We start from the raw sequence: 14,695 nt of genomic DNA, 5'->3' as shown, positions 1-14,695 counted from the left end.
CCTAGAAGACCACTGGCAAATTGAAAAATGTTTTCTATAAATTGTCTTTAAGGTAGTTTTTCTTACATTATATGAAACTAGTTCTGTAAAAGGATTTCAGTAGAGAGTATTTTAGCAGTTTGCTCTATAGGATTTGATCTTAAAGTGGTAGAAGCTGCATGTTTGTTCATTCTGTTGGGAATTACCCTGCAAACAAACATGTTTTCAGACGTATATGTAAGGTAGAGAATGTGTAGTACCATTTGCACAATTCCAGGGAATTCTTCAGATTTGATTTTTGGTTTATGAATTTTACTGAGGACAAATAATGTGATTGAAAAAGTAATATATTAACAATATATATCTTAACAATGAATACAGTACATTTTTATACTTCTGGGATTAAAACTATTTTGATAAGTATCAGTTTCTCTGACAACCTATTTCAAGGCGTTTTAGAAGTTTGACAGCAACATGAAAAATGAATTATTAAAGCTACAGCAGGTAATGCATTAGTATAGTTTAAAGCTTGATTCAGTTTACAAAGAAAAAGCAAATGGAGTATAAGTAAAATATCTGAAGAAAAATCTTTGATCCTATTCAACAGCTATTTTTTAGGTATATACAAAACTTAAAAAAAATCTGTCAGACTTCAATAGTTCTGCTGTAAATATTCCACTGTGGTGAGGAAGAAATAACAAAAGGTGTGGCTTTTATTCTGAGGTATTGCATGTCATATTTCAGATATATTCAAAATTGGTTTTAAAGTCCTTGATTGCTGTGAATGTTCTCAAGGGGCCATGCAGATGGCATTCTAAACAAAGGAAGAGACAAGTTGTTTAGGAGACTGAGGGGCGGGCATTGGTAATTTGCAAAATGAGAGATGCTAGTCTGCATAAGGCGAGATGGGATCCGACGTGGGCTAGACCAGGGAATTCCGCTCTCGGAGCGATTTCCTGCGGCTGTAGTCGGAGGTCTCGTCATTGAACACGCGGTCTATGGCAGACAGCAGCGAGGCCTTGATGGTGTGTCCAAGCCCCTTCCCTACAAACACATACAGCACAGGGTTCAGGGCACTTTTTATGTACACCAGGTACAGTGAGACAAAAACTCCTTTCCTCAACGAGATGTAGAAGGGGTGGTGTGTATCATCCCCGTACAGTGTCTTCAAGAAGCGGAAGGTGAAGTAAGGTACCCAGCAGGTGAGGAAGACAAGCATGGTGAAGAAGAGCACCCGGTAGAGCTTGGTGTATCGTGGGGAGGTGGGTGTGGGGCTCATGGTGCCCCCTGTCTTCCAAGCGGTCAACAGCACGGCCAGGTTGCAGGTGACAAAGATGAACAGTGGCAACAGAAAACCCAGCAGTGTCTCGGTGATGAAAAGACCCTTGCTGGGGTTTTGGGGCGTGTTCTCCATACACTGACTGTGGTTATTATAGGGGATGATAATGCTGGTGAAGAAGTATGGGAGGCTGAGGAGAATGGAGACCATCCAGAGGATGCCACAAACCAGTGGGACGACCCAGGGCGGGCGTTGCAGTCGGTACCACAGGGGGTGCAGCAAGCACAGGCAGCGCTCCACACTGATGGCACACAGTAGGAAGGCATTGGAATAGAGCCCCAGCACACGCAGGACCATCACTAGTCTGCAGGTGGGCAAGCCAAAGGGCCAGTGATAATTAGCAGCCAGGTAGCCCAGTGCCAGGGGGGTGCGCAACACCAGCAGGAGGTCAGCCAGTGCCAGATTCACCACATACATGCCAAAACTGCCACTGCTTCTCTTCCCCCCCCTCCTGAGGCTCCTCACTCCTAGCACCCATACGACAAGCCCATTGAGAGGAATGCCCACCAGGAAGATGAGCGTGGTGACCACCATCTGAACCACACGTGCAACCTCTGTGGATGGATCTTGGGTGTTGTTTCCAAAGAGTGCAGCCACAGTGGGTGAAATGGGCACCCCAGCAGTCTGGAACACAGCCATTGAGGGAGTTTGCTGAGGACAGGAAAGACAGAAATCGACATATAAGAAAACTGTCAAATTCAGAACGGCCTTTGCAAAATGTACAAAGAATCTTTTTTCTAACATAAATGGAATCCTCACATGAAAAAAAGTAAAGTAGAAGTGGTAACAACATTCTCGCAAAAAAAAATGGAAAAACCCCGTTAACCTCCATCTGACTTTTTTACGTTTGGAACATGGCACTACATTATGCAAATAATATATTGGTACTTTTGTCCAAAATAAAAATCTGTGCTCTTGTTTTTAATGTCACCACCTCCCCTTAGGACCAGTAAAAGACTAAGAGGCACGAAACCAATTTAAGATCAGGAGAGATGGTCTGTAGGTAACCAAGCTTTACATTTATGGTCACTGAGGATAAATTTGTACATTTTCTCTCCTGTAAGGAATTTAATTGTTCATTGACAGAATTCAATTAGTTCTGTAGGACAATATAGGAGGCCATCAGAACTACAAAGTTGCCTAGTAATTAAATAACAGGTCTTTCTCTCATTAGATTCTCATTTCATGTCCTGGCTCTCACTGACTCACTGCATGTTACACTGAGCAGTTTAATTAATCATTTTCAGATCCATCCTCTAATACAGAAAACTGAGATTCTCTGAATGATTTTGCAGCAACTGTTGACGCACAGTTTGCCATTTTGTCTCTCTAAATTACTTTTGATCAGAGAACCTGATGATTAATTTATGTAATCTTAGACATTTTGCATTGTTCTACTCATAACTCAATGATTTTACTTAGTTAATGCACAAACACGTCTGCAAAACTATACGACACTGGATTTTAATTTAGTACCTTATCTTAATAGATTAATCTAGATTTCGGAATAGAGAAATCAAAAGCAGTCCTTTTGCCTTATGGATGTGTAGAGAGGAACAACTGAAATGAGTCAGACTGGACTGGTAAGTGTAATAGATCTGATTTTACAATATTTCATATTGGCTACTTGTGTATAGTTTGCCTTGAGTTGAGGTAATCTGTTTTTTCAACATTTTTACCAATGTGAATTAAAATGTGTCAAATGGCAAGCATTGTTTTCTCCCACCCAAACTAAGATGGATTGGTAACATTCAAAGCTGTTCAAATAGAAGACCCTAATGAAGGTTTTGATTGCTAATGCTCATAATGTGCATATATTGGTCTAAGATACTAGAGATTTTTTCATGACACGATGCCTTTTAAAAATATTCAGGTTCTTGCAGAGTTTTCACATTCTGTTGAGTTAAAGATGGCAGTCATGACACTGTGTAGCAGAAATAAATATTTGTTCTGCATACAACCTACTCCACATATTCAAATTGTCTTCCAAACATATGAAATGAAGAAAATCTGTAATACATTGTAGATGTGAACCAATGGGCCATAAGTTGAACGAGCAGAAAAAAATAGAAATAAATTAAAATCCCCGTGTTTTAAATGAGCTTTCATGACACATAAATGATAAAATAGCTTAATTAAACTAGATCAGAAGAAAGACTTTTACAGTCACATATAATTTGGCTGATGTCTAAATGTTGAGACTTGGATTTTATTCATTGCCTTTTGGGGATATCAATTTGTGGAGAATTGAAATAATAATGGTTAGATATTCTTCTAAAGCATTTAATATATTACTGAATTTTATTTTGGAATGGAGTGGAAGAGGCAGTGCTGTAAGTTGTACCCGGGTCATAATTATTCCCTTCCTTTGCTATTTTAAACCAAAATTCAGGTGCACAGAATTACTTTGATAAGTCAATCTATTCTGTTGGTACTGTATAATGATAGTGATTTAACATGAAATCACATGATCTTAGAATAAATGCACCTGTTTCTGTAAAGTTCTTTGGCCAGGTAGTAAAATCAAAGAGCTACAGTATGAAAACAACTCAGAGAGTCAGAAAGTTGTAGAAATGCACAGATTAGATGAAAGGTATAAAACAGTTAAAAACTGAATATATCTTAGAACAGAAAAGACTACTCCACTGAAACACTGCTTAGGTTAGGCTGTTCCTCCTAAGTATCAGCCAGGCAAAGAAAACATTGGTTAGGGAATCCACTGTGAGAACCTTAAATGAGCTTCAAAGTTACAGCCTCAGCTGAGATGGGAAAAAATGTCCATTGGTCAAGAATATCCTAGTCATTCTACAAAGAGAGCTTGTATGGAACTTAAAAAGGTAACAAATCCCACTTGGCATTTGCAATAAAACATTAAGGAAATACTGCAAACATTTGGCAACAGATCTTATGGCCAGACAAAACAACATTTGGTGTCAGTGATGTCATGCATGGTTGTGAAAACACTGTTGTAGTTCTGCTTTTCATCAACTAGGACTAAACTTTCAAGACTGATGCGAACATACTGTAGGTGGAGTAATGGTAATGTGCTGGGAAAACAGTAGAGGAAAACCTGCTTCAGACCAAAACCTGGGAGAAAACTTCAGGTGGAAGCTACGCTAGAGTGGTTTAAGAATAAGAAAATATGCTTGAGTGGCCCAGTAAAAGTCCTGACATTTACAATCTCTTCAGTTTTAGCATTCCAGTTTTAAATAAAGTATTTAATTTAAAAATGTGTATGCCACATTTGTTATTTTACAAAATGGTACACTGAAGGGGCTTAATTCTTTTGCAAGGCTCTTTGTATATAAATACCTGCAGTTCAAAGGAGATAATTCGCAGCATTCAAAATAATTTATCATTTCGTCAGCGCATTGCTTTTTCCTATTGTGTTCAGAATGCAAGAATGCCAAGTATTCAATGTACAGTAGATTCCTTCTTTATTCCATTTCTTAGACTTTGCATATTGCTTACATTAAAAACCATTATTTTCACTGAATGTGGAGATATTTTATCCCCAATATTTATGGTCAGACAGAATGTGGAATAACAATGTACAGAAATGTAACAAAACAGTGGTTAAGTTTTAAATAAATCGGGGAAATATTTTTGGTAGGTTAGGATAATAATAATAATAATAATAATAATAATAATAATAATAATAATAATTGCTTACACTTATATAGCGCTTTTCTGGACACTACACTCAAAGCACTTTACAGGTAATGGGGACTCCTTTCCACCACCACCAGTGTGCAGCATCCACCTGGATGATGCGACGGCAGCCATAGTGCACCAGAACGCTCACCACACATCAGCTATTAGTGGGGAGGAGAGGAGAGTAATGAAGCCAATTCATAGATGGGGATTATTAGGAGGCCATGATTGGTAAGGGCCATTGGGAAATTTGGCCAGGATGATTCAGTAGTTGTGTCATTCATAAAAAGCTGGTGTGTTGACTGTTTCTGAAGTATTTGAGGAAATTACAAAATCATTATGTGTGATACATTACTTGCAAATTTCCAGTGAGCAATTGGTTAGTTTTGAAAGTAAAGGCTGGAGGATTTAAAAGGAGGTCTATTATGGAGAATTAATGTCACAGGGCAATGGTGCATTTTCCGTTGTAATGGAGACAAGCTTCAGTCCCCTCAATGAGATTCTTCAATTACCAAATAGAGAAAAACCTTTCTCTCAGCTACAGGAAGGTAGTTCAAAGTAAGGTCTTTAAGTAAGGTCACACTATTTTAAGTGTGAGACTTAATAAACCTTCAAACAAATATACTGGTACTAAAAAGGGAATCTACTCTTGCATTGACAGAATTCAGCGCCTGGTTGCAGCAAATACAGGGACTTTAATAATAGCATTTAATAGATATTGCTATTAAAAAGTTAAAGAACAAAAAAGGTTTACTGCTTCTAAACACCTTGTGAGTATAGGGCATTTTTTTTGTTCTAAAATAATTTTGACACCCAGAGAAGACCATCAGCTTCCTGCTGTTAGCTGCCTTGTTCTGTTGTTGCTTCCTGTTTTAGTTTTTCAATAATTTGGCCAAGGGCTAGTCCCACATAATTCCCCTTTCCTTCCAGGTTAGACTCCAGGTCCCCACAAAACTAAAAAGTTAAATGTTAGAGATGAGGGTGATTGGATAGTTTAAAATGGCTTATTCTCACATTAAAGAGATGGTTGTTTTAAGTAAGCTTTTTAAAGATCGTAATCACCGTAATCACTCTGTGCAAAGTGATTTTACTCTTGAGCATTGTTTTTTTTTTAATCCATTGAAGAAATATATTGACTCAATTTCTTAACCCATTTGTGTAATAAAATTTCCTTTGTAATAGTTTTCTTACAACGAAGTGTCACTGTGGCTAACTCTACAATGTACAGTATGACTTTATGGTGAATGAGTAGACAATATTCTAAAAAAAGGAACTTCTGGTCGGATTTGTAGCCAAGCACTGACATTTCTCACATTCTTATATTGTCTCTGAACATCCATATATGTTTCCTGCCAAAGAAGTAGAAATTAATTGCTGTGTAATCTGGCATACGGAGGAACTGGAACTGGAGCTGGAGGGGTACTGCAGTGTGAATCTATGTCCTGGTGTTCTGCAAATCATTGTGTAATTTGAATGGCAGGAGGGTGGGGGTGTTTCAAAAATAAAAAAGGAGAAATCTCACATGGAAGGGAAAAGGTTTTGAAAGGAGGAATTGTAATATCTGCATAAGATGAAAATGATTACTGCATGTAGGCGAGTTCTTTGAATCTTTAGAAAAGAAACCTGTATCTTGTTGATCTAGCACTGGGGTGGTATTGAGCAAGTAGAATTCACTAACAGAGGAAAGCTTTGAGAAAAAAGGAGGTAGAATTAACAGGAGAAATGTTGCAAATCCATGTTGTTCCGTTCAATTTTGTATAAACAACTCCCAGCATTGCTATAACATACGTAATACAAATTATTATAATTCAATTGAATTAAATTCAAGCTTTAATGTCCCCTAGGGGAAATTTGTTTTTGTATTACACATTTACTGTAATACAAATTGCCACAGCACTCCTTACCTTGTTTCATCGCAATCCTGTGGTTCAGTAGTTTGGCACAATGCTCAAATACAGCACTTTGGCTTTACAGTGTTGCACCACATTTCTTGTCTCTAAAGTTTGGCTCCATCCAAATGGCCAATTTGTTCTCCCCTTACGCTAAATTGCACTTTTCCAAGTTAGTAGAAGCAAACTTCTCAAAACCCAAACAAAAACAGCTGCATTAGCTCCTAATTAAAAAAAAAAAGTTAAAAAACGTGTATGCTTTCAGAAAAAAACTATAGACCTCAAACATTTAGTGACAAAAAGAAACAAACAAAAGAGGTTCATTGTGTGTTGCAAGGATTTCTTATAGACAACAAAACCAGATTCAAGCAGAGTATATGGGCGATCAAAAATCATAGATTGCATTGTATTAATAGCACAAAAAAGAGCCGCCTTTATCAATTCGGCAATTGTAATTGATGGCAATCACCCTGATCCATGAGCAACTTCCAGAACTCAAAGGAAGGATTTTTAGTCCCTGTAAAAGGGCACAACAGTATGTGCTGGTTTACATTTCAGCTGAGCCCATGGTAACTTCACTTGGCCGCTTAACTAAACTGTCTCCAGAATCATTAGAATCAGAAAAGTCCCTTATTTGATTTAGGTTTTTTGTAATACAACCTATTTATAAAGAAGCCTGTCTCTGCACAAGAAATGAAGAGTAACACAGATGACCAACATGCCTGGGTAGGGAACTGCTGGAACAGGTGAGTCTTACCTGAGTGTGGAGTGCCGAGTGTGAGCCACCTGTTACTGCCTGCCTGTGAAACTGTCTGTGAGACTGCCTATGAGACTGCAAATGCACCAGCGAAAAAGCTCTTCAACACAGGAAAGAGAAAGAGTCTGCATTTCCTCACCTACATTTTCACAACAGTAGAATCTGTGGGTCCCTGGATTTCTGAGCATGACACATTGCAAAAGAAAGGTTTGTGCAATGCTGTTGTCTCGACAACATTCGAATGTAGCTTATCATGATGGGTGTGCCATGCACCTCCCCCCAAAAATGGGTATTTAAAGTGGGATAATTTGTTCCACCTCAAGTTATGTTTAACAATCATTGTAAAACACAAGATAATGAAACCAAAGATTGGAAGCAAAGACTGAAGAATGGAACGGTGGCTATTACAATCAGTTGTACAACAGACTAATTAATCAATCAACTAAATTAGTCATTCAACCAGACGTTTTTTAGATGGAACTTTTTTTCATCACCTCAAAGCAATTAGTTTAATGAAACAAGGTAGAGTTAGGCTGTGGAAATTACTGTGAAAAGACCTGTTTAACCCCTAAAGGGGTTCACACTCCACATTTTGGTACAAAACATTTAATTATTAGACACTTAAAGACATTTTAATATTTGGAAGAAACTAAATCACAAGACAATGCTAAACAAAATCATTATTACTTTTTCGATAGTTTGAAAAGACCGAAAAGTTAACTGAATTTTAACTGGAAAACCTTTTGCTGCACCCAATAATTGACTATGAAACACCAGATGAGCTTTTGTTGAAAAAGGTGTATGAAATCTGTATAAAATATGAGGTAACATTAGTAAAAGGGGTGCAAATTACAGTTAATGAGAAATGAAATGTTAATAGTATAATCATCTATTAACACTTTAAGAAACTGATATAAGAAGTAATACGAGAATTTAATTTAACTGCAATTTATTGGAAATATGCAGTGAATCACTTATAGTGGTAAGGTCTACCTAGGTTAATCTTAATGATTTGCTTTTATAGTTCATTAATTTCTAAATGGAGAGCCCCTCATTTGAAGTTTAACATTTGCACTAGTTGGTACCTTCTATAAAAGGAAAGAAACACACTGTGAAGTAAAAGAAAGATACTCTCTATTATAAAGTGTGTCCAACCATCTAGATTCCAGCTACTGTACACTACCAAAACATTGAAAGCACTGACCCCAGAACTGAGTAACCTTCACTTGGGAAGAAACACTGGCTCATCTTGGCTGCTGCTTTCCTGAAAGAGTTTATCTATATTTTGGAGATTTTTATACTGAAAAGACAGAAGAAACATCCATCTATGCATTTTCTAACAATTCAGGTTATTGGGGGAGCCAGAGCCTATCCTGGCAAGCAACAGACAAGCACAGGACACTTACACAAGGGCCAGCTTGATTTTGGACTGTGGAGGAAATCAGAGCACCCCAAGGAAACCCATGTGAACAAGGGGACCATATACTGTACAGACTCCACCCACATAGCACCTCAGATGTGGAATTAAACCCAGGAAGCCAATGCTAACCCCTGCACTACCATGCCTCATTGAATAAATATTTCACTTGCAATTAATACAAATTCACAAATGTATTATTGGGAAAATGACAAACTATTTTCTGAAACAGGTACACTGACATTATTGAGAGCATTCTGACTGCTTTTATAACTGTTTGATTTGGCAACACAACGTTTTGCTCTGCAGAGAGGTGTTATTGGCTGTCATCTGCCTTTTGCTGATTATTTGTACACTTCTAGAGCAAGGAAAAGAGCAGGAAATATTGTTGAAGACCCCTTCTAGCCAGGTTACCACTTATTTCATAAACATCCCTCGGAAGACACTACTGGTATAAAAAAAAAACAGAACCACCTGGTATGTGAACAGCTTTCTTCCATAATTCCTAGTTATATGTGCACTGTTTTAATTAAATCTACCAGTGTTCTTTGTGAATTGTATATGTAGAATGATTTTGTAGCACCAAGTACTCCAGAGAAAATTCCTTGTGCAGTAAATGAAAGGTACTTGGTGAATAAAGATGATTCTGATTCTGATAAGCTATACATGTGATGCATATGATGCATGCTTTGCACAAGTTTCCAGGTGTTGTCTTGTGGGATTCTGTCTCAGTCTTCTTAAATTAGCACAATTAAAAACTTGGGATACAAGGGGCAGACACAGAACTGAATAAGTAAAAGCACTTCTGAAAGAAGTTCTGAGTCAGGATTTGAAAGTGCTCAGGGAAGGTGACTCTCTGATACCTATAGGGATAGAATTCCTTTGGGCATTACAAGAGAAGGCCCTGTCACCTACTTTATGTAAACAAGCTTGGCAGATGATCAGGAGACCAGGGTCAGTTGAATGGTTGTGAGGTTATGGATAAGATAATAAGTCAGACAGGTATTGAGGTGCCAAGCCATGAAGACCCCTATAGGTGAGGATAAGGATTTTGAAGTTGACATAAAACCTGATAGGAAGCCATTGCAAGGACTCCGGGACAGGAATCACGTGACCACTTGTAGACAACCTGGTCATGATTCTGGCTGCCAAATTGTAGGCATGCTGAAGTTTGCTCAGTATGGATTTAGATAGCCCAGCAAGTATGACATTATAGTAATCAATTCTGATAAAGACGAATGTGCTGACCAGCTTTCCAGCTACAGAGATGACATAGGACATAGTCTGGTGATATTACTGAGATGTTAGAATGATGATAAGGATGTGCCTGTTCACTGGTCTCTGAGCCCTAGCCAATTATTATCCAAGCTCATCCCATAAATGTTCTGTGGGGTTCATGTTTAATAGCTAACAGGACCCTCATAGTCTCTTTCCCATCTAACAAGTATGCTGTTGTTACATGAAAAGCATGTCTTCTGGAATGTTGTCTTATCAGAATGAGCCCACAGGAATGGCACCACTGCTGAGGTGAAGCGAGAAGCAGATTTATGAGGCATTTAGTGAACCCACATGCTGGTTGAAGGACAAATAAGACATGAAAACCTGCAGTGTGCAGGCAGCTACAGTATGCTGATCAATAAGGCGACATGGGGCTGTAGCCAGCTAGAGAACCAGAAATTAAACACAGTCCTAGATGTTGGACAAGCAGGTGTGGGTCAAAGCCTACTAACCTTTTATCTGGATATTCTGGATCATTCATCCATGTCTTGATCTGGATGCTCTGGTATCTACTCATCAACCTAATCCTTACATAAACTTTCACAATATCAGGTCTATTCGAATTTGTTTTCCAACAATTTTCTTCTGATTTTTTCATTTTTATGAGTGTTGCTTAAGAACTCCATTACCCATTACAGCTGCAGTCTAGTGATAAATTGCTTGTTTCTGTAAGAAACTAGTGAAGTTTCAGTTACATGTCACTCCACCTTGGCACACCAGCTAACTTCACTGCATGTAGTCTCATTGACATAAAATTGAACAGAGATCAAGGGACATTTAACAATCTGTTAATTTACTTGCTATAAGTAGCATACACTCATATTGTTATGCATTATGTTTTTGTTTTGGTGGGAGCCAGTAGGCAAAAAGAAAAATAAATACTACATTTTTTCCACACCGCTCAGAGTATGCAGCCGAATGCAATTGCTTTTCTGAGTTTTTCAATCTAACTTTGAATACATCAGGTGCTGGATTTTTATTTTTCTATTCCTTTTCTGAGAATACTATATTCACTTCTAAATGTATTTCACCACTCAGTTTCCTGCAGTCTCTTTTTAGCAGTTCTAAAATAATAATTAAAATGAAACTCACCACGTTCCTATTAATTACCTTGCTTTTTACATTTGGTAGTTTTCTGTCCCATTGTCATGCATATCATCAAGAATCACAAAGATCTAGAGTTGTTCCCTCTGGCCTTAAATGTTGTTAGAGTGTACTTATTTGCAAATAGGATGTAAGAAAGGATTCTTGACTTTGTAATCAGGGTTTGGACTGCAAGACATTTTTTAGCATCTGCACACTGTAAAGTCTGAAGTTCCTGTATGTTGATTGGCTCTCCTTACCAACTCTTCTATTGTAACAAACTGAGTTTGACTACTGAAGGTCTTGAAATCAGTCCAAGGACTCACATCAGGAATCTATTATTTTTTATTAAAATCCCTGAAAGCTCCTGTTCTCAACTTGCGAAGGTGTCTTTGTTTCTTTGTTTTTATCTTTGCAGATATTCTTCCAATTTCTCCTAGTCTGATGCAGAAAAGCTAATTTATTATAATAATAATAATAATTGCTTACACTTATATAGCGCTTTTCTGGACACTACACTCAAACCAGGTAATGGGGACTCCCCTCTCCACCACCACCAATGTGCAGCATCCACCTGGATGATGCGACGGCAGCCATAGTGCGCTAGAACGTTCACCACACATCAGCTATCAGCGGGGAGGAGAGCAGAGTAATGCAGCCAATTCATAGATGGGGATTATTAGGAGGCCATGATTGGTAAAGGCCAATGGGAAATTTGCCCAGGACGCCGGGGCTACACCCTTACGCTTTTCGAGAAACGCCCAGGGATTTTTAATGACCACAGAGAGTCAGGACCTCGGTTTTACGTCTCATCCGAAGGACGGCGCCTGTTTACAGTATAGTGTCCCCGTCACTATACTGGGGCAATAGGACCCACATGGACCGCAGGGTGAGCACCCCCTGCTGGCCCCACTAACACCTCTTCCAGCAGCAACCTTAGTTTTTCCCAGGAGGTCTCTCATCCAGGTACTGACCAGGCTCACACCTGCTTAGCTTCAGTGGGTTACTAGTTGTGAGTTGCAGGGTGATATGGCTGATGCATTCCATGTCTTTACCATGCTTGAATATTGAAATACTGTACAGTGTTTGTTGGTGTATCTAAATGTTCTTAACAAGTTGCAGAACTGTATGTTAAGAACTCAGCAGCTTGGATTTTAAATAAAGCGTAAGAATATATCTTTTAAGTGCTATAATGCTTTCAAATAATTTCTTAAAATTCAATTTTACATAGTAGCTTTTGGGTGGCACTGTGGTGCCGTTGTTAGCATTTCTGCCTCACAATGAGTTCAATTCCTAAGATGTGATCTGCATGGAGTTTGTATATTCTCCGCATGTTTGTCCAAAGACATACTGGTAGGATAACTGGCTTCTGGGAAAACTGGCCCTGGTGTGAGTTTGTGCCCTATGTTGGACTGGCATGCCATCCATGGTCACTGTGACCCTGAATAGAATAAATTGTTAATAAAAGTGTTGTGATGATTACTAATGTATAATTGTTATTTTGGGAAATTTGCGATTGTATACTATTGTGTGCTTTTTCCACATTGTGAATAAAACTCATTATCAGGTGATTTACACATTTGGAAAGTCAGGAATCTTTGAGGTAACACTGACTTGCAGTGTCATTCATATTAAAGAATTATCTCTGTTTTCAGTGCTTTGACTCTTGATGGAGCCAAAACAGGAGATAGTTTTGTATTAGAAACACAAAATTAATTATCTCTAATTAGGTAACCATATTCAGCCTGTGGAGTGTTTTACTGTATGAGTGTGGAACATTTGCAGCAATTACACAGCACTATTGCATCTCCTGCATGAGGTACAGTTTCACAATTGCTAGAAATTGATAAATCATTACATATAGTATATATTTTTTCCCTTGTGGTTCTTGAGTTTTTTCCAATAAAAACCTCAGACAAAGGAAACCATCTTACTGAAGTTGTGTAATTCTACATAAGAATTCTGTAAGAAGACAATTAAGGAAGAAGAGTCTAAAACATCAAAGAATGACAAATGCAAATGAAAGCAAAACACTCCTTGTCTTACAGCATGTTTTGCAGATTCTATAAAAATCTAACTATTTTTTATAGTCTGTCAGTCATAATTTCATAAAATGTGACATTTAATTTTATGAAAAAATATGTTTTGGTCAAAATGGAAAATTTTGTCCAATGGGTCTTAAAGTGTGCCATTGTTTAGGTTTTTTATGAAGGATGTGTGATATTACATTTGGAGTGTTTTTAATGTTAACGTTCTAATGTTAATGCTCACATATTTTGTTTTTATATTTTTAATTTTAATTAAAGCATCTTTAAACCATGAAGGAGAAGCAGGATTAGTATAAATGTAATCAAGAAGAATGTCTAAATGTTAGTTAACATAAAACATTCCTTTTTCTTTCATTTGAAATGAAGAATCTCTTTAAAAAAGATCCTTTTGGACTGACACACATTGTATGTGTATGTGTAGATTGTATTGGCCAATTTTGCTGTATAGTTATTAAGACTCTATTTTCCTATTTGAATCCTAAGAAACACTGTTTTCCGGATTAAAATGAAAATCCCTTCAATTTATTATATTAGCTGTGGACAAAATGATTTTCATAAATGTTAATCGAGTCCCACATGTGACATATTTTTCCAGTATAAGGTTTTTTAAGAATCACACATGGGAGGAAGCCACTCAATCAATCTCTGGGTCATTTACAAAACTCAATACAGATATATTTTTTTCCATCATCAGTGTGTTGGTCTTTTGTTCTCATAGTTCTCCCAACTTCAGACACAGGGTCATGGCAGAAAAGGGGCAGCACCTGTACAAAGCATGTGGGATAAGGGATCCATGCTAGCAAGGAGCCGGGTTTGATATGATCAAATCTGACGCAGTTGTACAGTTTGAATAGCTGTGAACATCCCTACTGTGTCTCATGAACAGCTCCAGAAGCCTGAGTTATTCTGCCTAAATGTGTGTCAAACACACTGAGCTGAAAAGACCTGTTCAGTCCACTTTTCTGGACTTCTTGTTCCTTTCCAATCCAGCTCAAAAATGTCTTGAGTGTGATTCATGGCCAAACTTTGTGTTGACTAATTAAAACTATTTTCTCTTTCTTTACTTTCCAAATACATTTTCAATACAGCAAATTATTGCTCTGAAGCTACTGAGCCTTGCCCTCCAAAATAATTGGGGGAATTCTAAAAGGGATTTTGATAAGGAAAGCTAATAGTATTTCTATTGTGAACTCGAATTATAATTTATCAGGAAACGAAAGAGAATAATTACAACTCTTAAGTCTTTTTTAA

General features: G+C 37.7%; 1 protein-coding gene across 1 annotated transcript; it reads right to left on the bottom strand.

Moving 5' to 3' along the window:
• Positions 1-308: 308 nt before the first annotated feature.
• LOC102683338 (C3a anaphylatoxin chemotactic receptor) lies at positions 309-7,707 on the bottom strand. The gene is made up of 2 exons (XM_015361829.2): positions 7,619-7,707; positions 309-1,969 (listed from the first exon to the last, which is right to left on the bottom strand). The coding sequence occupies exon 2, from the start codon at positions 1,955-1,957 to the stop codon at positions 902-904; it is 1,056 nt and encodes a 351-aa protein (XP_015217315.2). The 5' UTR covers positions 1,958-1,969; positions 7,619-7,707; the 3' UTR covers positions 309-901.
• Positions 7,708-14,695: the final 6,988 nt, after the last annotated feature.

Source organism: Lepisosteus oculatus, chromosome 13 (genome assembly GCF_040954835.1).
Source record: "Lepisosteus oculatus isolate fLepOcu1 chromosome 13, fLepOcu1.hap2, whole genome shotgun sequence".
Lineage (NCBI taxonomy): Eukaryota > Metazoa > Chordata > Actinopteri > Semionotiformes > Lepisosteidae > Lepisosteus > Lepisosteus oculatus.
Note: the sequence above shows the minus strand (reverse complement) of the source record. Positions and strands in the feature narration are given on the sequence as shown.

What these genes read in the sequence shown, in the direction of transcription:
- LOC102683338 (XM_015361829.2), bottom strand. Translation starts at nt 1,957, where the DNA reads ATGGCTGTGTTCCAGACTGCTGGGGTGCCCATTTCACCCACTGTGGCT.